This window comes from Euprymna scolopes, chromosome 46, assembly GCF_053919585.1.
Source record: "Euprymna scolopes isolate OS-2025 chromosome 46, ASM5391958v1, whole genome shotgun sequence".
Taxonomy (NCBI): Eukaryota; Metazoa; Mollusca; class Cephalopoda; order Sepiida; family Sepiolidae; genus Euprymna; species Euprymna scolopes.
This window is the reverse complement of record NC_136527.1, coordinates 103,869,030-103,894,801: the sequence shown is the minus strand read 5'-3', so window position 1 is coordinate 103,894,801 and position 25,772 is coordinate 103,869,030. Positions and strand designations below refer to the sequence as shown.

Genomic DNA, 25,772 nt, shown 5'->3' with positions numbered 1-25,772 from the left:
TGGATTAAAATGTTAGCCCCCCCCCCACAGAGGAGGAGCACTGACCTCCAAAAATTGCCTCGGCAGCCCCGTCATTTCCCGGTAGGAGTGCCAGAGACAATTAGCAATAACACTAACCCTTTCTCAAAGAGGAGAAAAAAAAAAAAAAAACTAGGATAGTAATGGGAGCTAGAGTCAGTTTGTATTTATTTTTATTTTTAAAATCACATGAGCCGCGAGCCATTCGAACACCATATTGAAATAAACGTTTATTTATTCGTTTTATTGTTTTGTTTTGTTTTGTAAATAATTCCACAAACAAAAATTCCAGTTCAATGAAAGATTAAAATAAAGAGTACAAATCAAAGATTTAATTTAAAAAAGCAAAACTTTGTACGAAAATTTTAAATCGACAGTTTCTTTTAATAGAAAAGCGTGGCGATCGCCATCTTGTAGATTTCATTCTTAGACATTTTTTTTTGAATGCAGATAAAAAATGTATACAAAACTTACCCTCTTCGGCGGGCATCTCTGTAAAATAAAAAAAACAAACAGTTAATTAATAAAACGACCAAAACATCTCCATAATATAAAAATATAACAAAACTCATGAATTAGAAAATTAAATATTTCATTGATATTTGTTTTTGATTTTAAAATTGTAATAAAAGTTACATCTCTAGAAATAAACTTCTGTTAATAAAAGCGCATGTTAAGAACGGCTTTCGAGGTTTGAGGTGTTCATTCGGAAAGCCGTTCTTAACATGGTGAGGTTGAGGCACGTCGTAAAAAATTACCGCATTTTTAAAAACATTTAAATTTTATTTAATCTAATAACGTATTTATAGAAATAGTACTTTTTAATGTGACGCTTCTACACTATTGGGACGAAATTTCGGAAACCGTAAAACTGAATTTCACATGAAAACAATGGTGTCTATGTATTCCTCGTATTTTTAAGATGAGCATATCCAAAAATTACGAAAATCCATGAGGTAAAAAATCATTTATTAAAGAAAAAATAAAATTTGAAACTATCGTAAGACGCACGAGCGTTCAAAAGGGAGGTAGTTTTCCGTTTTGATTTAAGATGGCGGCAATTTTTCACCTGCTAACACGATTAAAGTTTTTTTTTTTAATAATTCAGTAATATTCACGCAATTTCGACTGCATAATTTGGAAGCTACCATTGTAATTTATTAGAATTGACAAAAAAAAAAAAAAAAAAAAAAAATTCAGTTCAACCATTTTTTTTTAAATCTGAAAACCCCATTTATCGACTACAAAATCTCGTCCCAATAGTGTAGAAGGTCCCAAAAATTTAGATTATTAGTATGTATATGGGTGGTTTTACTTTGGTTGAGTTTTTAAATATTTGATGAAATCGTTTAATGACCTTGATATTTAATTCTTATCCTGAAAATTTTTAATTGGGTTTCAGGGGTTGAGAAATTAATTGAAGCCATTGCTTTTTTGTAAGTTTTATTTCTTCTAGCGTTTTAAATATTTCGAACGAATTTTTAACAAAATGGCCGTTTAATTAGGAGGACGATAATTTATTTCGAAAAGAAATAGAAAAATTTATTTTAATTTTAAGACGAAATAAAAAAAAAAAAAAAAAAAAACAAAAAACATTTTTCAGAATAGGCAAGGTGGTCGAAACAGATAAACTCGACAATTCGGAATCTTAACTCATTGTTCTAAAGGGAGGTAACTATCTTACTAAAACTTATAAGAAAAAATTTAAAATTGTTAAATGCGACGATATTGTAATTTTTGGGTTTGTATTACTGTACACACAGATTCGAAAAAGTTGTCAAAAAACAAATAAATGTTATCAAAGGCAAGATAAGTTACTTTTCTACCAAACTGGATATATTTGTGTTTTTATTCAATGTAACATGTTTATTCAGCTCGAAAACTATACAGTGTTTACCGATGTATTAGAACATTCAAGATGGCGTCTGATTCTCTCTTTAACACGGTAAGTTTTGGAAAAGGCGTTATAAATAAAAAACTGGTTAAAATATTGCTAAAAACTCGCTCAATATGTTACCGTGACATAGGTTGACATATTCGGCGGGTTTTTAATAGTATTTTGTATAGTTTTTTATTTATAACACCTTTTCCCAAACTTACCGTGTTAAAGAGGGTGTGAGACGCCATCTTGAATTTTCCAATACATCGGTAAACACTGTTTTTCGAGCTGAATAAACATGTTACATTGAATAAAAACACGAAAAATATATCCAGTTTGGTAGAAAAGTAACTTCTCTTGCCTTTGATAACATTTTTGTTATATATTTGTTTTTTGACAACTTTTTCGAATCTGTGTGTACAGAAATACAAACCCTAATTTTTCTTAACCATTAAATTCCAAGAAAGGATTTTTTTTCCAACTACTTTGGTAAAATAAACTCACCTTATCACAATTAGTTTAGATTTATGAATTGTCATGTTACCAAAGGCAATATGAATTACATTTCTACTTGCGTGGAAGTTTTTTTTTTTTTTCGTGTTTTAACTTATTTTAAAGCGTTTATTAAATTTGAAACAGTGTCAAGTTAGAATAAGAAAAATCGAAAATAAAGCGAAGTACTGGTACCCAACCAATATCACTTTTTCGTTTTGTCTATACTTCAAAATGCCCCCCCACCTCCAACTTTTCAGATGAAAAACCGATTTATCTAACATTCTAGTACAACCGAGCCAACTTTCTAGAAATCTGATTTCTATATAAACAATCAACTAATCTATAAAAAAAAAAAAAAAAAAAAATCGCATGAACAATCTTTTTCGCTTTTACGTTAGATTTTTTATATATAAAAAAAAAACTTAAAAACTATACAAGTTCTATAATTGAATACCCTCTTTCCAAAAAAAAAAAAAAATTTTTGTAAACCGCTCGTGTAAACTTACTGACAGATGAAAAAATTAACGAATCTCTTAACAGCGCCGCTTTTCGGGGGTGGTGGTGCTGAAAACAAATATCAGTTAAATCTGTTTTATATGAAGAAATTACTAGGTGACCAGAAAGTAGGGGCTCATTTTACGTTAAAAATACATAGGAAAGTGATCCCACTTTTTGAAAAAGTAATTTCTTCATGAAAACTACTTATCTGCCCCAAATTTACATGTGATATTCGTCTTCAACACCACCTAAAACACATGAAAGTAGTCATTTTAAAGTTTGTTTTTTTTTGGGGGGGGGGGGAAGAAACTTGACATTAACCTTTTTTTACCACTAACCCTAAGCCAAAATTTCGGGTCAAGATCAAAGTGTAGTATCTGTTCAGATGCTGCACTTCAATTTCTTTTTCTGTCAGTGGAAAGAAATCCTTCACGACTAAGACAATTTTTATTTTTGTTCCTTTTCTCCACATTAAAAAACGACCCTGGTGTCAAACTGTCCCATGGGGAGGCATTGTAAATAGGAACCCTAAGCCAGAATAGCAAGGTTTTCAATTAACACGTCATTGAGAGGCTATCAAAAAGTATTTCAGCGTTCACAAAAAGATGGTTGCCTTAAAACGCTAGAATTGCTCAGATATGAGCATTTTATGTTAAAGTGAAACTGACCCCCCCACTCTAAATTCTAAACTTATTTTAGTAAATTTAGAAGACGTGTTCTCCAGCGTATTATAAACACCCCAACTTCCATGTTAAGAACGATTTTCGGAATAAACACCCCCCCAACCTCGAAAGCCGTTCTTAACATAGGGAGGTTGGGGGTATTTATTCCGAAAGACGTTCTTAATATGGGGTGGTTGATGGGTGTTTATACTACGCTGAGGCACGTAAAAATTTACCCATATTTTTCTTAAGGGTTTCAGGGTGTTCAACAGCCTACCCAAAATGAGATTTTCAAAGTTGGGGGGGGGGTATTAAGCCGAGGGTGTTTACAAGTAATATTAAGCGATATATTAAATCAGTGATATATTTGTCTAAATTGGGATATTTGGAATCAGAAAATGTCAAATCGAGAACTTCAATATCAAATTAAAAATTTTTAATTTACAAATTAGAATTGAACATGCTAACATAAGTTTAAACAATTTAGATTAAAGTGACGAAATTAAATCTTAAATATTTTTTCTTAACTGAAAAGAATTTTCCCAATAAAGTTTATAGTTTATTATTCGAGTGATCTTTCCAATGTCAAATAGATCTAAAAGGAACTGTGTGCGAGTTCGTTCCCTATGGACCCCGAAACAGGGCTGATTTTTTTTTAAATTTAACACGTACTTTATGTATGTGACAGTGTTAGGCATTGTATCGGAATATCTTCGATAAGTATCTGTATTCGTGCACCTATTGATCTGTGCTGAAATAACGGTATTTAGAAAGCCATTTTTAACATGGGGAGGGTGTTTTGTACCTATTCTGTGATTTAACCTTACAATTTAATAAAAAAAAACTTTAAAACTTGAAAATATTTTAAAAAAAGAGCGTGGATCAAGAAGTACACTAGCACCTAAGCATGGATAACCAAAAAATCCAATGAAAGGAACGGGTGATCTGGACCAAAGTTAACCTTACACAGCCTAACATCACAAGTACATTTGAGAAGCTTTATCACCACCCGCAAAAACCTGTCATAAAATCAACAGCAAGTTCTTTGATATGACGGGGGCGCGTTTAAAATAGTTTGTTTAAAACAATTGAACCATAGTACTTGACTTTCATTTTAAACATTAATTCAAGCCATTATATATAAAAAATTTTTTTATATAAACAGTAGATTCTCTACAGTGCAATGCAGACAATGTATGATGGACTAAGTCACTGCGGGGAGACATGTGAAGCTTCTTTCTGGTGCACCGCGATGGGTCCCCAGACTAGAGCAGGCAATTAACAGATTCGATTTAAAAAAAAAAAAAAAAAAAAAAAAAAAAAAAAAAAAAAAAAAGGGCTATTTCATAGATTTAAAAATAGGGGATGGTGGGACAGTTACTGATCCTCATTTAATCCCGGAAAACACCAGGACTCCCTGATAATATTTTATTTATTCAAAGGTAGTTAAATTTGGTCGCTCCAAACAGCCATCTGTTTCAGTCAATGAGACTTCAAGCAAACCTAAACCATTTGACGCTATAAGAAAATAAAGTTGCGAACTCTAAAAAAGGATAAAAATGGAGAAGTCATTTCAACCTTTTTGGAAAATCGTTTGAATATTACCATAACTCACATTGACAGCTAGATATGCAGTTTATATTGATATTCCAATGATTATCAAAAAAAGGTTGAAATACGACTTCCATTTTTATTGTTTTTTTTTAGAGAGCTCGCGACTTTGGTCTTTTTTTGAAGAGACCACTTTTTTTCTATAGCGTCAAATGGTTCAAGGTTGCCTGATGAAGTCTCATGGACTGAAACAGATGGCTGCTTGTAGCGACCAAATGTAACTTAACCTTTGAATAAAAATATTTTCCTCTTGTTATCGAGCACGGTCTAACAACCTCGTTAAGTTCAGTTTCTACTTTTGAATATCTCAAGCCTAGAAACATACATATATACATACACATATATATATATATATATATGAATGATTAATCCAGATCAAGCAGTTTATGTAATAGTGCTCAATAGCAAATAGAACTATTTACATTTTTATTCATACAGACGTACAGATGCAACCCTGACATGATGACATGAAGTTATTGAAAAGAAAGATCTTAGTTGAAAAATCTTAATTCAGGTGTTCAAATTAAAAACGAAAACAGATTTTTCGCCTGACGAGATCTTTGTAATAACTCAAGATCTAAACCATCATGCCAGTGTTGCGTGCACACTCACACGAGGTAATCTAAACTAATGAACAGATCCTTATGAATTTTGGAATATATATTCTCGGAAACCTGACTAGTAACATGGGCACATTTTTTATTGTACGCAAAAAATTTTTTCTGCATCAAATGTTGAATTCATATTTTTCTGAGGATCGATGCACGTGAGCGCCAATAATATACACGCCAACAGCGTTCACCCTAGGTAGGTCGAAACGGCTTCCCATGAAGGAAGTTTAATGGGAATATCAAATTCACAAACAGTTGCATGTATACCTTAAGTTTTTGAAACTCTTGCAGGGAGGGGTGATCAATGTCCTACATACAGCACCTGGTATTCTTAAAATATCTCCCATCTGGTACTGACCAGACTCAATGTTGCTTAACTTTGGTGATGTAACAAGATGTATCAAAAATATACATCTGTTTTCTCTTGTGGATTAATGCCCCTTGCTGATGACTCGGCCACACACTGACCAGTCAGCTAGTAGGGCACCTTAAGCCTATATGTCCCTTACGGAACTAATTACCTCTGTCAGGAACTAGCCAGCAGCCACCAGAGGAACTGACCAAAGAGACCTCTCTCCTCTCACTCTTTGTCCACTGACCCCCCCCCCCAGGTTGCAAATATTTCACGGACGACCTCTCCTGGACAACACTGGGACACTAAGTTTCTGCCTCCCGACACGAGAACATCTTTCTATTCTTTTCCGAATCCAGTCTCTTTTCGAAAGAAACCTTTTCGTGTGGCATTTTCTCTCCCACAGCAAGAACTGTAACACCAGGGTTGGCAAGTAGGATTGAGAAGTCAGAGCCCCTGAGGAAGGGTACTGACCTGCAAGAAGTGCTTGGGTAGGCCCCGGTGAGGGTGTCTCAGGCAATTAGCAACAAACTAACCTCTTATCAAAGAGAAGGCAAAGCCTAGAACTGCACAAAACTTGACACCCACCGCAAATTCAACATGGACCAGGTCATTACAGGAATGGTCTAATCTTTGCTAATATAAGAGATATTAATCGAAATGAATGTTGTTTTGTTTTTAGGGGTTGATTACTCTGCACTTTTGTGTTGCAAAATTCTTTTATTAGGGTTTTTTGTACCCATGCATTATTGTACCCACCTAAAAATGAGAGCCAGATTCCAAAAAGAGAAACCAACAAAAGGGTTCATTACGAAAGAAAGTGCCCAGAGTTAAAGAAATAATAGAAAAGATGTTCGACCAAAAAACTTAGTGTCCCCAAATTGTCCAGTGGAGGTCTTCAGCGAAGTCATTGCAACCTGGAAGGATTTAGTGGACAGAGTGAGAGGAGAGAGGTCTGCCTTTGGGGGTCTGAGATCCTCTTTGGGTTGCTACCTAGTTCTTAACAAAAGGTAATTAATTCCTGAAGAGACAGAATTAATGTGCCCTGATAGCTAACTAGTCAGTGTGTGGCTGCATCAGTAAACTGAAGCAGCTCTAGCGGGAAATGCAAATAAGCAAAAAAAATTATTTGGATACTATGAAAAAACGTTAAGAAGTTTCTTATATTTTAATTGTTTTCAATGTTTTATATAGTCCACTAAAGACTTTTCGCTTCGTCTTAAACCAGTCTCCATTCCAAGTTTTACGTGAACGAATTGAGAAGTCCATTGCTAGAAAGAACCACATGTTAGTTAATATACTGACTTAAAATATACGGAATAATCATGTTGACAGATCACCGAAGTTAAGCAATGTTGAGTCTAGTCAGTACTAGAATGGGTGACCATTTGGGAATTCTAGGCGCTGCAGGTGTTCTCCGCTTATCTCGGCATCGTTTCCAATCATCTTGGACTTCTTGCCACTGAAATCATGCAGTGCCGATTCAAGAGAGGTGTAGTCGGAAACTGCACGACCCTTGCCTTACAATTGCGTGTGCAGCTACCCTTACCTGGGGTATCCATTATGGGCTATTTTGACGGAGTATTCTTAAAAAAGGCCAAAATCACCTGGTAAATCAATTGTAGAATATGAAACGGCGGGCATATGTAACGATAACTTGCTATATACTTTTTGTTTACAACTTCATACTTAATAGTTGGAAAATACGAAAAAAGTTTGTTTTTTTGTTTTTTTAAATTCAATTTTTACCCCAAACAAGGCTCAGTGCCACTTTGAAGCAGGGGGCTACTATTAGGGACTTAATTAGCGGGGTCATTATGAAGGGAGAAGAGTAGAAAGATGTTTAACATTACACTTGAACTTCTGCATATCATTGCAGTTGGGAAAGCAGAATCCCGGAAGGGAGTTTCAAAGACCCGCAGTTCTGGGGAAGAAACTATTGGAGTAAAAGGCTTTCTTGCACCTCGGGATCACTACTGTAAAGGGATGAGACTTAGTAACTTGTCGGGTTTGTCGGGGGTAGTTACGTCGGGGAGGTACAAGTGTTTGCAGTTCATCAGAGCATTGACCATTAAAGTATTTGTAGAACAGGCAGAGGGATGCAACATGTCGATGGGACAGAGGCTGAAGCCTAGATGACAGTTTAGGACCTATCAGGTTGGCGACTCTTTTGAACCCTGTCCAGGAGCGAGAGACAAGCAGCAGATGCACCAGCCCAGATGTGACAACAGTATTCCATACGTGGGCGAATGGTTGCCTTATAGAGGTATAGGATACTGTCAGGCGTAAGTAGTTTTCTAGCACGGTAGATGGAGCCAACCTTCCTTGCAGCAGCCTTGGCAATGCTCTCAATGTATCTATTCCAGTTCATATTCCCTGTAAACGTTAGGCCGAGGAGTTTAAAAGAAGTACTTTCAGGCAATGTGTTCTTGGCCATTGCTATTGGTGGTAGAGAAGGTTTCTTGTAGTTATTGAAGGAAACAAGCTTAGTCTAAGCAGCATTGAATGTGACCAACCATTTGTCCCCATTCCACTACGGATTAATTTATTTTTTATTCAAATTCTACTTAAATGAAGGATTTTCTTTCAATAGACGAAACCAGTTCAAATTCCGAATTGACATTTCTCCAAACGCACTCGTATCTTAAACTACAGAAAAGTTAGTTTAATCTTCATAGTAATTCATTTTGCCTGGCGAATTTCTTAGGAGAATGAAACAGATATACATGTGTCAATGTGCAATAAAGTACCAACTAAAGACTTGTAAAAAGTTGATTTTCAGGGGTATTTTGCTGTGGTTTGAACAAATACTTAAATTTGCTGCTGATTAGTAGCTGTCATCAATACTTTTATTTATCCAGTGCAAAAACCAACATGGCCACCAATGAAAATAGATTGGATAAAAGTCTTAATATCAAAACTACTTGTCGGCGACAATTTTAAATGATATTCAAAATATGAGATTCGTCGGAAAAAAAGTCTCGCTGGTACTCATATGCAATTTTACCTTCCTGTGTAGCTCTAAATGTTTCGTTTCATATCTAAATGTTTCGTTTCATATCTAAATGTTTCGTTTCATATCTAAATGTTTCGTTTCATATCTAAATGTTTCGTTTCATATCTAAATGTTTCGTTTCATATCTAAATGTTTCGTTTCATATCTAAATGTTTCGTTTCATATCTAAATGTTTCGTTTCATATCTAAATGTTTCGTTTCATATCTAAATGTTTCGTTTCATATCTAAATGTTTCGTTTCATATCTAAATGTTTCGTTTCATATCTTGCAATTTTGCTTTACCAGATGATTTTGGCCATTATTTTTTATCGAACATTCTCAGTTAAAGTAGACCTATTGTCTTGAGATTGAACGGAAGTATCGATCGAAAATTAATGTTAAACTTGTGTTAACACCGTTTCACATGACCTAATCTTAAATTAAAACGTTTGATCATATCTCATGTCGCCTTTCAGGACGCTTCACCACCGAATCCACATAACTTCTCCAATTCTCACATGACAGTTTGCAAGTTCTGAACACTTTCCAATCCCGTGTCCCGTCTTTTGCTCTGATAAGACTGGTTCATTGACCAACAACCAGATGTCCATCTGCAAGGCTTTCATTTTCAGCAAGATCGAGGGTAACGACATCTCCAGCTACTTTTGATTTGACTGGCTCCACCTATGCTCTCAAGGGTGAACTTTAAGTATCCTTTAAATGTAAAAATATCATTTCCGTTGTCTTTCAGGACGCTTCACCACCGAATCCACATGACTTCTCCAGTTCTCACGATCTCGCATGACAGTTTGCAGGTCCGGAACACTTTCCAATCCTGTGTCCTGTAGCAGGTTGTCAATGTAGGTCATTCTTCTACCACCATAGTTTGGGTGTCCCTCTTGATATCCAGAGAACTAGCTTACTGGCTTCCTCTTTGCTGTATCTCATGCAGTGACCGGTTACTCTCATCCTTCTCTGCTGTACTTTCAGTGATACTGGTGGTAGGTCACCATAAAGCTGTTGGTTTGCTGCGTGGCTCCTCCATGATATATTGAGGACCATCCTGAGCATCGTGTGTAACAGCCATCCAGTCTCTTCATCGCATTCGTAAGAATCCATGCCTCAGCACCATAGATAACGACTGTTTCTACTGTGGCAATAAAACCTCACTTTCAACTTTTCTGAGAGAGTGGATGACCATATCCTCAACTCCGTGCCAGTGTTTTTTCTTACTTCAAAATCTTTTTTTTCAGTCCTCTCTGCCCATGCTCCAAGGTACTTGATGTTTTCGACAATCTTCTAATAATGAATGGATTGGGAAACTGCATGATTACCAACTTCAATTCTAAGCAGAAATTACATATCCGATTTAAAAACAGGAAAATTATTTTCGAATCCTGCGTGTACATAACGTTTGATGCTTGTGGAGACTAGTAAATTTCGAAATAGACGCATTTCAGGTGAAAACATGATACTTGTGTCAAAATTAGTATAAACACCAAAAAATATTATGAAAAATGATCCAGTAGATGTGCTAGACCTATTTTTCACTCCCCAAAACAATCATAGACACTAGCTGTAAATAATTTCAGTGCGGATTTCAACGGAAACAAGAGATAAATCAGTGTCCTACTGAATCGGTTGTACAACCCTTCCACACTAAAAACATACAAAACTCAATATATTCTATTTTATTTGTAATTTTCTTTTCATAATTTTCACTAATTTCAACGCAACACGTATGTAATAATGTTACACCTGAAATGCGTTTCAAAGTCAACTATAATGCACAAGCACCCATATTTAAATTTGGAGATCTTTTCCATAAAGATGCTGTGTCAGTGATGTCTTCGTAGCCATTGTAAATTTGGAAGTCATTTTGAAAACTAAACTGGTGAATAATCCCTACTGCTACATATCTAGAAAACGCAGCTGTTAAACCAGATAGAGATTTGGGGACAGAGCAAACAAAAAAGCGACCATAGTAGAGGTCAGTGTACCCAATGATACAGGGCTTAACAGAGCTGAGAGGGAAAAGATAAAAGTATCAAGGACTTATGTATGATATGAAACGAAATTGGAAATTAAGGTTTCAATTATACCAGTCATCATAGGAGCGACTGGGCTTATGAAAAAGAACTTTAAAAAGTACATAGCAAGCATACCCGGTGAACCAAGTGCAAGTGAAATACAAACGATTGCACTGAAAGGGACGGCTAGAATCCTGAAAAGATCTTTGTTGGACCCACTAAAATAGGGGTAAATGTCAGACATCTGGTTGGATGTCCCATCCCCTAGAAGAAAAAGTTTAAGAAAAATGAAAAAAAAAGTGAATTGAATTTTATAGGCCAAAAATAAGTCCCCTATTTATGGTCCATTAACTCCATTTGTGACCTTTTTAAAAAAAAACTACAGAATTTGCAGAAGCCATTCTTTTCGAAAAAAGAATTAGAGTCAGATGCCGTAAACATTGCGCTAGATAATTTTTTTCAGCAATGCAGAAAATAAACTCATTCTTCTAAGGGTTGGTTGGTTTACTGCATATCAACCCTTTTCGGGTTATTTAATGCCGAATCCAAAGATTTAAGAAATTTTTTTAATAGAATATATTTGTTGTTTTCAAGTCGGTTTCTATTTAACCCATAGTTGGGACCCTAACAGGTACTACTACTCCGGGTCAGAGTGGACCTGGGAGCAATGGTAATTAAAGGGTGGCTCCACACTCCCCAAAGCCCACAAGCTGGGGCCTCACCACTGGATATAGTTTAAGGTCATATGCAGGACCCCCATTGTTCTAAGGGAGATTATTGGTATTTTCTTAATTACTCAAACATTTTTAAAATTAAAATATCGTAGCATTTTACATTTTTTGTTATTAAAACTTTACATCAAATGAAGTCGAAAAAGTATGTTCTTAAAATTCCTAGTAAAATAGTTGCCTCTCGAATTCAAATTCCGAATTGACATTTCTCCAAACGCACTCGTATCTTAAACTACAGAAAAGTTAGTTTAATCTCCGTAGTAATTCATTTTGCCTGGCGAATTTCTTAGGAGAATGAAACAGATATACATGTGTCAATGTGCAATAAAGTACCAACTAAAGACTTGTAAAAAGTTGATTTTCAGGGGTATTTTGCTGTGGTTTGAACAAATACTTAAATTTGCTGCTGATTAGTAGCTTTCATTATATTAATACTTTTATTTATCCAATGCCAAAACCAACATGGCCACCAATGAAAATAGATTGGATAAAAGTCTTAATATCAAAACTACTTGTCGGCGACAATTTTAAATGTGATATTCAAAATATGAGAGTCATCGAAAAAAAAAAAAAAAAAAAAAAAAAAAAAAAAAAAACCCTCTCACTGGTACTCAGATGCAATTTTACCTTCCTGTGTAGATCTAACACCATTTTGTTTTATTTCTCATTTTGGAGTGATTATCGAGTCTTCAAAGACATCGCAGTCATCTTTTTCTCGTTCTCCGACAACGTTCAACGTTACTGGTTTTCCGAACCGAATAAACATCTTACACTAAATAAAAGCACTAAAACCTTATCTAGTTTATATATTAGTTTGTTGTATTTTTTCGTTTTGTAACTTTTTCATACCTGTGTATTGTAATACAACCCCGATTATTTTAATCTAGATTAACACTTTCCGCTGCCTCTCCATCCAAATAAGACGATCACTAGGCAATTTAAAAAAAAAAAAAAAATGACCGGGGGGGGGGGGTATAAATTTAACCCAAAAATTATCCCCATTTCCGGACCATGCTAGAGTTCCAGAACAGTTAACTATTTTCTTAGCTATTAAATCATGTGCGTTTGGTTTAACTGAAGATACCTTTCCAATTTTGATAAAAAGCCTCTCGAGTCAGTATGGATGGCCAGAAGTGTTATAAAGTTCTGGTTGGATGTTTAGTGCTATTTGAACTTTTGCAAATATTGTGGAAATATTTTAAAAGGTTTAGATAAACGTCTTTATTGACAAAGATTTTATAAATAAAATATCTTTAATCAAATAATTTTACAAAGAATAATCATAAAATATTTTTTCAATCATTTTTTAATATTAATCAAATATTAGAAATGTTTTAAAATTTTTTTTAAAAAAGTCTATTTTAAGGTGGTATTTAATTTTTCACTTGGAAATACTTTATTTTAATGCTAATTTTTTTTTTTATTCAAACACCATAAAGTATCCAAAACAAAATGTTTCTAAACTAATTGTTTCTTTCGTCGCCGCCAAAAGAATTCTTGCAGGTGGGCCTTAAAATTTGCTTTACCCGTTGAAGTTGAACTCATAAAAAAAATTTAAAAAACTCACATTAAGAAAAAAAACAAACTTTAAAACATTAAAATTTAAAAATTAAACTATATTCATTAAAGTTTATAAAAGTTTAAAAGCTTTTAACCAGGACTTCATAGCACTTCTGATCACCCATACTGACCAGAATCCTCGATCAAAATTTGAACATTTTAACCGTGCATTTTTTAGGGGTTGTGAGAAGGAAGGGCTACTTTAAACGATTAGCAGTGGTAAATGTCACTCGGACATAGGGTTGATAATTACTTTTACAGAGGTTCTTGTAATTAATGGGCACTTTAGATATTTCAGTAATTTGATGGAGTATCCCAAGCCAAGCAGTTTACGCTTTTAAGGGTAACTTTTCTTTTTAAATCTTAAACATCGACATGCTTGTGTGCCGTCTGGCATTTTTTTTCGCAGCTTGCAAATAAGTCACTTTTTTTTTTTTTTTGCAAAGTCGCGAAATCTCCTGGTAATTAGATTTTTTTTTTTTTTTTTTTGCACACATACGTGTCTTAAAGAAAAAAAGGTTTGCAAACCAGAAAGAGCTCCCTCCCCTTTATTTTAGTATTTTTTCAATTTTCTCATCGGATTATCGAATGGACTAGTCTACCAGATTCAAAAAAAAAATGTAAGTCAATATTTAAATATTTGTAGGGGGGGTGCTGAGTTTCAAGGCAAAATTTCACGAATTTAGGCTTTTTAAAGCAGTTTAGCCTCTTTTCAAAGATTATCTGCAAAAAAAAAGCAAAATTCAAAAAATGCCAAATTGCTTTAAAAAAGGCTAAATTTGCGACATTTGGCCTAAAATATCGAGTGGTTCTAAAATGGGTGCTTGATTTACTAGAACGTTGCATTAGAAACTAAGCACCCCTACAAATATTTAAATATTTACTCTTGTTTTTTTTTTTCGATAATCTGGTAGACTAGTGTCCGTTCGATAATCCGCTGGGGGGGGGGGAAGGGAAAGGCAAAAATAAAAGAGGCAAGCTCTTTCCAGTCCGCCGGGTTGGCATCTGCTTAGAAAAAAGTTTGTTATTCGCTTTAAGTTAAAAATGTTGGCACTTCTGCAGTTTAGCATTACCAAGCAAATTCAAAAAGCCATTCTCAACATGAAAGAGAAGCTTTAGATTGCGCGAACGAAGACAATTTGGCTGCAGTTGTTAAACTTGGACATTTTCATAACATCTTTTACTTTTTCATATCAAACAAGACATTGTCGCCTAAAATGTAACGGCTTACTATTTGGAATAGTAAATAACACGGGACTGTGGGGAGCTGAGCAGCAAGATGTTCACATTACATTTAAATGTCTGCACATTACTACAGTCAGGGAAGCAGGACACGAAGGGTATTCAAAAATTTAACAGTTCAAGAGAACAGACTATTAGAGTCGAAAACTTTTCGCCATCTAAAGACCTCAGAGAAGGGGTGAGATTTTGCTGTTTATCTGGTTTGTCGGGAGCATGTACGTCGAAAGTGCAGCAAGTTGGCCAAAGCATGTTCCATTAAGGTATTTGTAAAACAGACAGGGATGTGACATTGCAGAGATGGGACAAACGGAGCTTTGTCGACAGTGCAGATTGGAAGACTTGCGGACACTGCTTAACGGATTAAAATGGCTGAGTGATCAATAATCTAATAATTCTTGGCTTGAATTAATATTTCAAGGTAGAAAAATAGGTATATTTTCGTGTTTCTAAAACCTTAAAAGAAAATATCCCAGAACGCGCTCCAGGTGTAAAGCCCCTCCCCCCCACCCCACTACCTATCAAATTTTTTTAAAAAGGGGCTTTCATTTTAGATTCAAATTTTGTATCGCCTATATTTATTTGACCTGAAAATTTAAGGTCACTGACCTGACTTCGTAGCTATTTCTTTTGACTAAGAGTCCATAAATACATTTCAAAAATTGAATTACTTTTATTAAAAAGATTTGGTGCTTGTACACTCAAAAATGAAAATATCGAAAAATGTTATATCGTACGTATCCGTTTTGGACTGAAGATCTCCGGAAAAGAAAATTTAATTTGATCAAATATTTTTTATTTTTTTTATTTTACAGCAGAAAAACACGTTTTTATGAAAGCGCGTTGAGGTCAGCCATTATGAAATTTGTTGAACATGCCACGGGGAGATAACTCCAGTTAAAGCACCAACAATCCCTCCACATCTTTATTTCTAGCTTTTCTTCCTAAAAATCGAACCTTTTTCCCCGGTATCATAAATTGTTTTTTCGGTGAAAAATAAAAAACTACTTGATGAAATTAAGTGAAATTTATTTTTTTTTGAACTTCGTTCCATAACGATTACGTACAATATAACCTTTTCGATATTTTCATTTTTTTTTTTAATGTCTTGATTAAACTGTAGAAGTACAAACGATTTAAATACAGAACACTGACTTAACTATGTAGATATCATTTCAAAAATGATGTTAAAATAACCTCGCAAAAGTTGTTAGTTTTGAAATAGAATTACAGAGCAACAAGGTCACCAGATAAAACCGGTAGAAAAAAAGTAGCTAGGTAAGTAAAAACTAATCTCCACGAGTACAGAGTAGATGGGGGAGGGGCATGGCAAGATGGGGAGGGCATTAGAAACTAGCAAGTGCGTGTGCCTAAGATATACACAAAGTGATCCCCCATTTACAGACCATTAGCTATTTATATATCCGATCCTTATAAGGGCACAGCTGCACCGTGATGTAGTTACTATATATATATTATACAATATGTATATATTACACACACACGTAGATTAGGTACACTTCACTTTTTCTTTCTTTTTAACCAGGAGGAGCTTTCATGGCATATCAATTTCCCTTCCACAGGTGTCACCCGAAAGAAAAGTACTTATATAACGGTGTTTTTAATACTTTTTACCACATCTTGCGATGCGAGAAAAAAATCAATTTACAAGTTTTTAAAAAGGAGGGAGGGGGGGAACGTCTTTTTTTTTTTTTTTCATAGTTTAATAAGTGAACGTGTGTGTGTCTGTACATTTCCCAACGCACTAACTCAGTTTAAAGTCTACAGACTCGAAATTTAATATACAGGGTACTGAGATTTGGGAAAATCTTTGATCGGTTTCCGGCCAGAAATTTGGCTGTTAAGGGGTCACAGTTCAACGATTTGACCTTTGAGAACTCTACCAAACTCGTCCGACAATTTTGGGTCTAAACACTTGAAATTTTAGATATAGGTTCCTTGGACATGGATATAACGTAACTTGATTTGAGCCCAAAATCATAAATGTTAAGGTCATAGTTTAAAAAATTGACCGTTTTTTTTGTTTTTTTTTTGCTCCACATACACCTCCAAACACCTGGGCAACGCCGGGCGTAAATGCTAGTTTACAATAAAAAGGAGTTTTTAAAAGTGATACGGGGGGGGGGGCACATCTATTTTTTTTATAGTTTATTAAAATCTTTATAAATTAAACTTTATATCATTTTAAGCAGTCAGATTAAATAGCTCTATATATGTATTGAGCACCTTTAAAAAATATTTAATACGCCAATACATTTGAACATACGTGCACACTTTTTGTTTTAATATAAACTTTATTGGCTACACATGTGCATACATTTCAGCAGGAATCTCATTCGAAATCCAGCTTCGTCAGATCTTCAAACTAAATAGGTAATCGATTCGAAAGCCTGAAGAAACTGAATTTTGAACGAGATCACAGCTGGAATATGTATGCACTTTTTTTTTTTTTACTGTGATCACCACTTATCAAGGCCCGGAAGCCACTCAGGGATAAGGGTTATTGTAGCCAATAAAGTTTGTAAGAATGAAATCATACAGTGCTCTACCTGTTATTGAGCACTGTTTTATAAACTGGAATTTCATCGGATTAACATCTACGAAACAATACAATCGATATATAAATAAATTGGGGGGGAGGGGCAGACTTGCTATCGTTTTCACTAATAACCCCTGGGAAAGTCACGAAGTAGGACAGACTAGACTTAGAAGCCTTAGTTGCGCAATTAGTCCTTATTTAGTGGAAATTACACGAAGGTAGATTTAGACAAAGTTTTTAATGTGGGGAAAATCCAGCTCCCCAAAAGGGGACATTTTGGATTGGGACAATAAAAATCGACTCAATCTAGAAAGATTTCTAATGAACTTGCCTAGAACAGAAAAAAAAAAATAAAGTGCCATCAAAACATACACTTTGCTTCTAGCTAGAAAGCTCGAAGTTTTGTTCGGGTTACTGCCTCGTTCTTCCACTAATAAAACTAGAAATCCATCCAGTCAACTTTGGATGGTAGACAAGACTGTCAAGTCTTAGTTGTGCAACTAACCTGGAAGAAAGAAAACAGCCTTTATTTAGTTTCCCGTTCTGGACTCTTAAAATGCCGACTCAGCTGATGGAGATTGAGCAACTGTTACTTCACTAGATCGCCAGCACAGGCACTCAGTAACCACTGCCTGGAGACTGAAAGGATATATACTAATACAGTACACGCATATTAGTGTTATTCACAGACTCATCAGCGTGGCTAGACTTTCATTAAACGAAGTTTGCATGTGTGTGTGCGTGTGTATAAATACAGGAAACTAAAAATTGAATTGGTATTTTTTTACGAGAGTACCCAGCATAGTAAACACCCCCCAACCTCCTATGTTAAGAACGGCTTTCGGAATAAAACAAACCCCTACCTCAAAAGCTGTTCTTAACATGGGGAGGTCGGTGGGTACTCCTGTAAAACTTAATACCACCCGACTTTCGTAAGGGACAGCTCTTTGAACTTTGGAACCCAAATTAACTTTAGAACCCGGATAAATGTCCGAACTGAACCCTTTATTTAATCCACGAGATTAGAGTGTTCTACCAAGAATATGCACATATTGAAGGCTAAAAGTTAAATCGTCCGAAACATCGGAATCCTCATATAAAAACTTAAGCTAGTAATAACACCATATATATATTAGTGGCCTGGCAAGGCCACAGGGGAGACAACCGTGGCACTAATATATATATATATATATATATATATATATATATATATATAGACATAAATGTAGGCAAATTTGAGCATATTTTATTGGTTTGAAAAGATAGGTTTTATTTTACCAATTGTAATAAAATTTTAACCATCGAGTAGTATCTTCAAAAAGCCTGCAAATTTTCATGTAGTTTCGTTCCATAGAACCAAAGACAGGAACATTTCAATATTCAATCTAACCAAAGATGGGAGATATAACACGAGAAATATATTTGGAATCAAGTCTCCCCTTGCTGTTATTTCAGATCATTTGAAACTATAGCAGAAAGTTTTACTCCCTGCTCCATCAAGGTCAGAGTTTTGTGGAAAACTTTTGTAATTCATATGCAAAAACTAGGAAAACAAATGACTATGATTGAAACATTTTATGGCTGTAAAAAAGTGCCAAAAAATAGGCCCTGGGTGATAAGGTCCCACATTAAGGGGATCACCTAAGGGCAAGTGTCACAGTCCACTACACCATTTAGGTCATTACCTTTCCAACAAGCTTTCATTTGTTAAAGTGATCAATAGTAGCCGAGGTAATAAAATTATAAAATTGCCAGAACGGTGGTATATCTATATTAGTGGCCTGGCAAGCGAAGCAGCAAAACTGAAGCTGGCCTGCAAGACTAATATATATATATATATATATATATATATCCATTCCTTGGATTTTTCTTGTGGAAATGGAAACTTAACCAACTTTTTTTGATTTTACCGTTATTGGATATTTTACCCCTTCACCGTATTCCCCCTGCTTCATTATTTGTTACCAAGTAAGATCTATGACTTGTAGTTTCAAATACTTTCGCAAGCAAAATCCGATTCCGCATTTTGCTAAATCCTACCCTGTGATAAGGAAACTATTTCTTCGAAACTGAATTAAGGACTATCCACTTTTGTGTTTCCTTTTCAAATTATGTTTTTAACTCTTTTTCAAAGAGTTCTTTTAACATGTGTGTGTGTGTGTGTGTGTGTGTGTGTGTGTGTGTGTGTGTGTTGGGGTGGAGAGGGCTCCGGTAAGCCGTAGTGAAGGCAACCTTTCTATGAGAAGCAAATCTGATTTAAAAAAACCATAAAGTGGGAGACCAGTACCCACATTAAGCTGGTCTGCAGTTTAACTTGTTGCTGGCTATCTTGCTCTTGCTGGATCTCAACATTTTGAACCGAGAGAGAGAGACTTAGCTGTCGTACAAAGCTAAGACTAACATCATTTGTGTATAGATACTCCCTCAGGCATTTGTCTATTAAATGTGGCGATAGAAGTTATTTTGGGGCTCATGGAGTTTAAGTGTCTGAGGGAGTGGCACTCGTCTGACAAGACGTTGCAATCATCTCACACACACACACACACACATATATATATATACACACACCCAAATGTAGACAAATTTGGGCATATTTCATTGGTTTGGAAATATGTTTCGTTTACGTTAAAATATTTTTATCACAAAATTATAAACTGACCTCATGGACTCCGCACAACAAACATGTGTATTTACAAGTCTTACGTCATACACAAACGAGATCAGCTGGAGTTGGTAATTTCACAGAAATTACCAGAAAAATATTTTTATATACCCTTAAACAAATATCCAAAAAGGCTACAGATCTAAGGAACATTTGATTTTTTTTAATTTTAGGAGGAAATTAAAATTTTAAGGTCATTAAGTATACACGTTTGAAATAAACCGCCGCGGAAAGACACCTGCATATATTATAATTAGATGTTCGTTTAATGCAGTCTTTTTGTTGATGTTTCAAGCCTTTTTAACTGCTTAGAAAAAAGCACACAAAAGGGCATATTTAAAGCAATAAATATAATTTATTTGAATACTAAGAAAATAAAAATAAAATAAAATTTTGGTGATACCCGGGTTTCATCTTTTATTCACTAGTAAAGATAAAATTTGGTTAATTTTGCGAAAACTATTCTAACCTCAAGCGATTTTAACATCTAACAAATTATTTTTTTTTGGCAAAACTAACCGATTTTTATCTCAAAACCCAAGTTGATCACACAAATGAAACCCGGGTATCCCTAATATTTTAAAATTAAATATTAGCTATTGAAAGAAACTTACGTTCGACCAATTTGATAGATATTTCATGTATCCACATAAAATTCTATAAGATTTTTTACGTATCGATTTTTTTTTTTTTTTTTTTTTTTTACTTCGACAGTGCCCAATACGCTAGAGCTATTTGGAAGTTATGGAAATAATTTTATGGCAAGTAAGCTACGCAGACTTTCTCGCATTTCATCCCGACATAGGCGAAACCACGGCCCTATTACGAAGGTCGTGTAGCTTAATTGCTCTCTCTCATATATATATATATATATATATATATATATACGTGTGTGTGTGTGAACACATTTGTTAACCCTGAGCGAAGTTTTAGTCCGACTAAAGTTGATTCATTCGGTTCAAGTTCTGTAGAAGCCCCATATATAGTTCCTATTTACTTGCCTTTCCACGAATACAAAGTTAAACACAAGGTCAGTTAATCTGAGGAAAATCCAGCTCCCAAAACAGAGGCACTCTGGATAGGAACAAAAATAATTGTCTACCACGAAGAAATTCTCGACCGAGGACAGAAAAGGGATCAGAACAGATACTGCAGTACTGCACTGATCTTGGCCCAACGGCCAAGTCATTCTTTTTCACCCTATTTGGTCAAGAGGTGGAGTGGAGCATCGCTGACGCTCCACTGGAGCGATCATTGTTATATTTACGTAACAAACCTAATATGTATTTTTTGATGAACTGATGAACTAGTTGCACTTGTGCCCCCTCGACGTTACATATCCCCGACAAACCCGCTTAGCATCAAAATCACACTCCTTCACTGTTGAGGTCCCCAACTGCGAGAAGGCAGTCCCTCGAACAGCTAGACTTTGGAATTCCCTTCCTGCTACCCTGCTTGTACTGATATGCAGAAGTTTTAAGTGTGACGTAAACCAACGTCTTGTTAATATTTACTAGGCATGGTACTAAATAGCAGCCCCTTACGTCCAAGTGGTGATATGCCTTGGGGGGGGGGATGTCAACGCAACATTATATAATTTGTCAATCCATTTCCAAGGCGTTGACGTAATCACAAATATTCGATTTATTTATTCTCGTTGACAGCGTGGGGTGGGGTGGGGTGAGGGGGCAACGATTTGAATTTGTCGTGGATTTCTTTTATAATATCCAACGTTTGACCTAAATGATTTATAGTGAAATGAATGCTGTTTTTGTAACACCACGTTTTGAAACCGATTATTCAAAAAACGAGTCGATCGATAATTTTTTATTGATCTTTTTTACGCATAAAATAAAGTGGAAGGGGGGGGGGTATTACGCTATTAAAAAAAAAATGTTCATTTGTAAAATGAACACCCACTTTGGAGCCGGCGTAATTGATAACCTTAATTTCTATGCCTTAAAAAAAAGGGGGGGGGCAGTGCCCAGTGGATACTAATAATGGTATTTTAGGTTCGAATTATGATAAACATTAATACCAGGCACCAGTGAAGAGAGCTTGATATGGGGACCTAAAACGGTTTCCGGCGCTTCTACACTATTAGGACGAAGTTTTGTAGTCGATAAATGGTGTTTTAAGATTAAAAAAAAAAAAAAAAAAAAAAAGGTTTGATTTTTTGGTCAGTTCTAATAAATTAGAACTTCCAAATTATGAAGTCGAATATCACCCGAATATTACTGAATTTAATAAAATAAAACAAACTTGAATATGCGTTAAGCAGATGAAAAATTACGGCCATCTTGTTTAAATCGAAACTGAAAATTACCGGTATTTCTTTTTTACAATCTGCCGCAGCGTAGTATAAACACCCACCTCCCCATATTAAGAACGACTTTCGAAATTGGGGGTGTTTATTTCTAAAGCCGTTTCTTAACGTGGGGAGGATGGTGTTTATACTACGCTGAGGCAGGTCGTAAAAAATACCAAATTACCCCCCCATTTTTTTAACTCTTTTCTACCATCGTTTTCATCAACTTCTATTTTCTTTAATAAATAATTTTCTACCTTATCGATTTTCGTAATTTTTGGATATAATCATCCTAAAAATATGTAGATACCATTGTTTTCATGTGAAATTCAGTATTACGATTTCTGAAATTTCGTCCAAGAAGCGCCTGGTTCCCTATTATCAGGTTTGGAACCGACAGTACCGATGGCTTATCTAAACTTCTAAAAATATAAATCATATATATATGTCCATTCATATTTCTAAATAGACATTTGTAGTTTAGCATCCCCGGCAAATTTAGAAAGCCATTCTTGAGATGCGCAGAAATTATTAATTATTCCCTTGGCGCGGACGGAACTCTCCTAGAAGGAAAATAATTTTCCATAAAATGTTAAACTGCACAAGCGAATATATATATATATATATATATATATATGTGTGTGTGTGTGTGTGACTTTTACGTTGTACAATCAACTTTTTAAATGAAGACATTGTTTCACATCCAAGTCGCATTAAAAAAATGATTTGAGAAATATATATATATATATATATATAAAAATCAAATAATTTTAGGTTTATAAACAAAAATAAAATTAACGTTCAATTAAATTATTTTTTAAATTAAGAAAAAGGCAGACATCTTTTCTCGAATTGATCGTTTCTTTCTAACTTAAGGATGGCCATAAAATGGGGGTCTAATTCTTATTTATATTCTTATAATAAATTGATCCCCCAATATGTGACGAAGCATTTTTTTTTTGATCAGCTAGAGTTTAAGATGCCAATTTTTATAAATATACCAAGAAATTTTATTTCTTTCCGATCCACACACACACAAGACTTGTTTTTCGTTTATTTAGTAATAAATTAGACGGAATTTAAAAAAAAAATCCAATTTATGGTTAATAAATCAAAAGCTAAGATTTTAAATGTGAGAATCAAATCTTCAAACAAGTGCTTTTTAGAAGATTAATCTTTTTTACAAAATATAATTTTAATAATTTATATATTTTAGTTTTAGTTTTTTTTTTTATAAGGTTTTCAAATTAAATTCAATTTTTACGTATCTTTTTTTTTAAATTGTTAGGTGAAAATTATAGAAAAAAAAAATAACAGCCCACATGCGTGTGTTAAGAATGGATTTCTAAATAACGTTTACTATTTCAGCACGGTCCGTAAACTAAAGTACATTATTAATTGTAATTTATCTATTTAGCCATTGGGGCACGAAACGTGTTTAAATATGTGATTAATTTTAAAATAAAATGGAATGATTAAAAGATAAACATTTAAGGTTTTTGATTCAATTGTGTTTGAAAATTTTCAATTCTATCATTTCGAAAATTTATTTAATCCCGAAATATCCAGAATATCAAATTTTATTTCTATTTTTTTTCATAAAACTAAACTAAATTTTAAATTTAGTGAAATCACTATCAGCAATTTTCTTTTTCTTTCATAAACAATTTTCTAAATGCGAAAAGCGCACTTCTGGATCCGTGCTGAAACGTTTAGAAAGCCATTCTTAACATGAGGGTAGGGTGTTCTGTTCTGTAATTCTGTGCTTTCAAACAATTTAATTAAAAAAAAAAAAAGGTAAATTACGACGTGCCCCAACGTATAAGCACCCCAACCTCATGTTAACGGCTTTCGGGAACACCCCCATGTTAAGAACGGCTTTCGAGGTTGGGTGTTTATTCCGAAAGCAGTTCTTAGCATGGGGAGGTTGGAGTGATTAAAATACGCTGGGGCACGTCGTAAAAAAATTGACAAACAAAAAACACTAGTGCACTTATTGATCCGTGCTAACATTTAGAAAGCCATTCTTAAAATGGGGAAGGATGTTTTATGCCTATCCTGTGCTTTCACCTAACAATTTAATAACATATCGTAAAACTTAAAATACTATTTCAAATAATAGAGCGGATCAATTTCCCTACAAGATAAAACAAGGTTTTTAAAACAACCATTATTTTTTTTTTTTAATCAAAAAAAAAAAAAATATATATATATTTTTTTTTTAATTAAAAAAAAAAATATATATATATTTTTTTTTTTAATTAAAAAAAAAATATATATATATTTTTTTTAATAAAAAAAATATATATATATTTTTTTTAATAAAAAAAATATATATATATTTTTTTTTTTAATCAAAAAAAAAAACAAAATATATATATATATATATATATAGCAATCGAGCTATACAAATTAAGCCTGGCGAATCCTAGCGTGGATGAAACGGAATATTCCGTGTAGCTTAATTGCCATATATTTTTATAACTTAGTACCTAGCTCTACCTACGTATTGAGCACTGTTGAAGTAAATACTTCAAGTTTACGCATAAATTTATACATTCGTATATTAATTTATGTGATTAAATGTAGTCATATATATATATATATATATATTAGTTTTAAATAAATGTATATATATATATTTAAATGGCGTCATCGATACAAACTTATTCAAAGTTTCAGATTCTAGATTTTTTTTTTTTAAATCTAGAAAATAATTTTATTCTAAAATATTTTTAAGGCCAAGCAATAATTATCCAAAATTTTGTGCGAAAACAATTATAGTTTTAATATTTTCTATTTTCATTTAATTTTTCTTTGGAAGGAAAAGGAGATTTCAAGTCACAATACAATAGAGCTCATTGTGCTTTTTTTTTATTTTAAGTTTTCATTAAATAGTCGCAAGATTTGATTTTTTATACACGTATACACACTACATATATATATACATATATATATATTATATAAGAAATATACTTAATATATAGGTAATAGGAGATAATATATGTACACATTTTTAGTGACAACGTGGGAGGGGGAAAATAGTAAAAAAAAGGCAATTATTTTAATTGGTTATAATTAATTAGTTAGAATATTTGCATTTTTTTTTTTTTAATCACGACTTTAATTTTAAATTGGAGTTAGCTTAACATCTTACTGCAAAAAAAAAAAAAAAAAAAATTAAAAATGGTTACTCGTTCCGTTTTAGATTACGTGTTTTTTTTTTCTCTCTACGTTTAGCAGAGTGAAAGGAACTATTTCATTTTTTTTTTTTTTTTCACGAAATATCGAGATGCATTCCACTCTGTCGACGTGTAATCATACGATTTATGAAAAAATAGACAACATGGGAGCAAAATGCTAAGAAATATAGCCCCCCCCCCACAAAAAAAAAAAAAAAAAAAAAAAATTATATATATATATATAATATATATAGTTTCGGAACTATAATCCCCCTCCCCAAAAAAAAATATATATATATATATTTTTTTATATATACACACATTATATAATATATATAGTTTCGGAACTATAATCCCCCTCCCCCAAAAGGTGAGGAT

The 25,772-nt window shown here is 33.9% G+C and overlaps 1 protein-coding gene across 2 annotated transcripts in view; it reads right to left on the bottom strand.

The window, feature by feature from the left end:
• The window catches only part of LOC145270752 (sarcoplasmic/endoplasmic reticulum calcium ATPase 1-like), a 225,956-nt gene that overhangs the window by 198,851 nt on the left and 1,333 nt on the right, over positions 1 to 25,772 (bottom strand). For both annotated transcript variants that reach the window (XM_080126351.1, XM_080126352.1), the window contains exon 2: positions 493 to 510. In XM_080126351.1, coding sequence (XP_079982477.1) covers positions 493 to 510 — 18 coding nt within the window. The remainder of the gene's footprint in view (positions 1 to 492; positions 511 to 25,772) is intronic.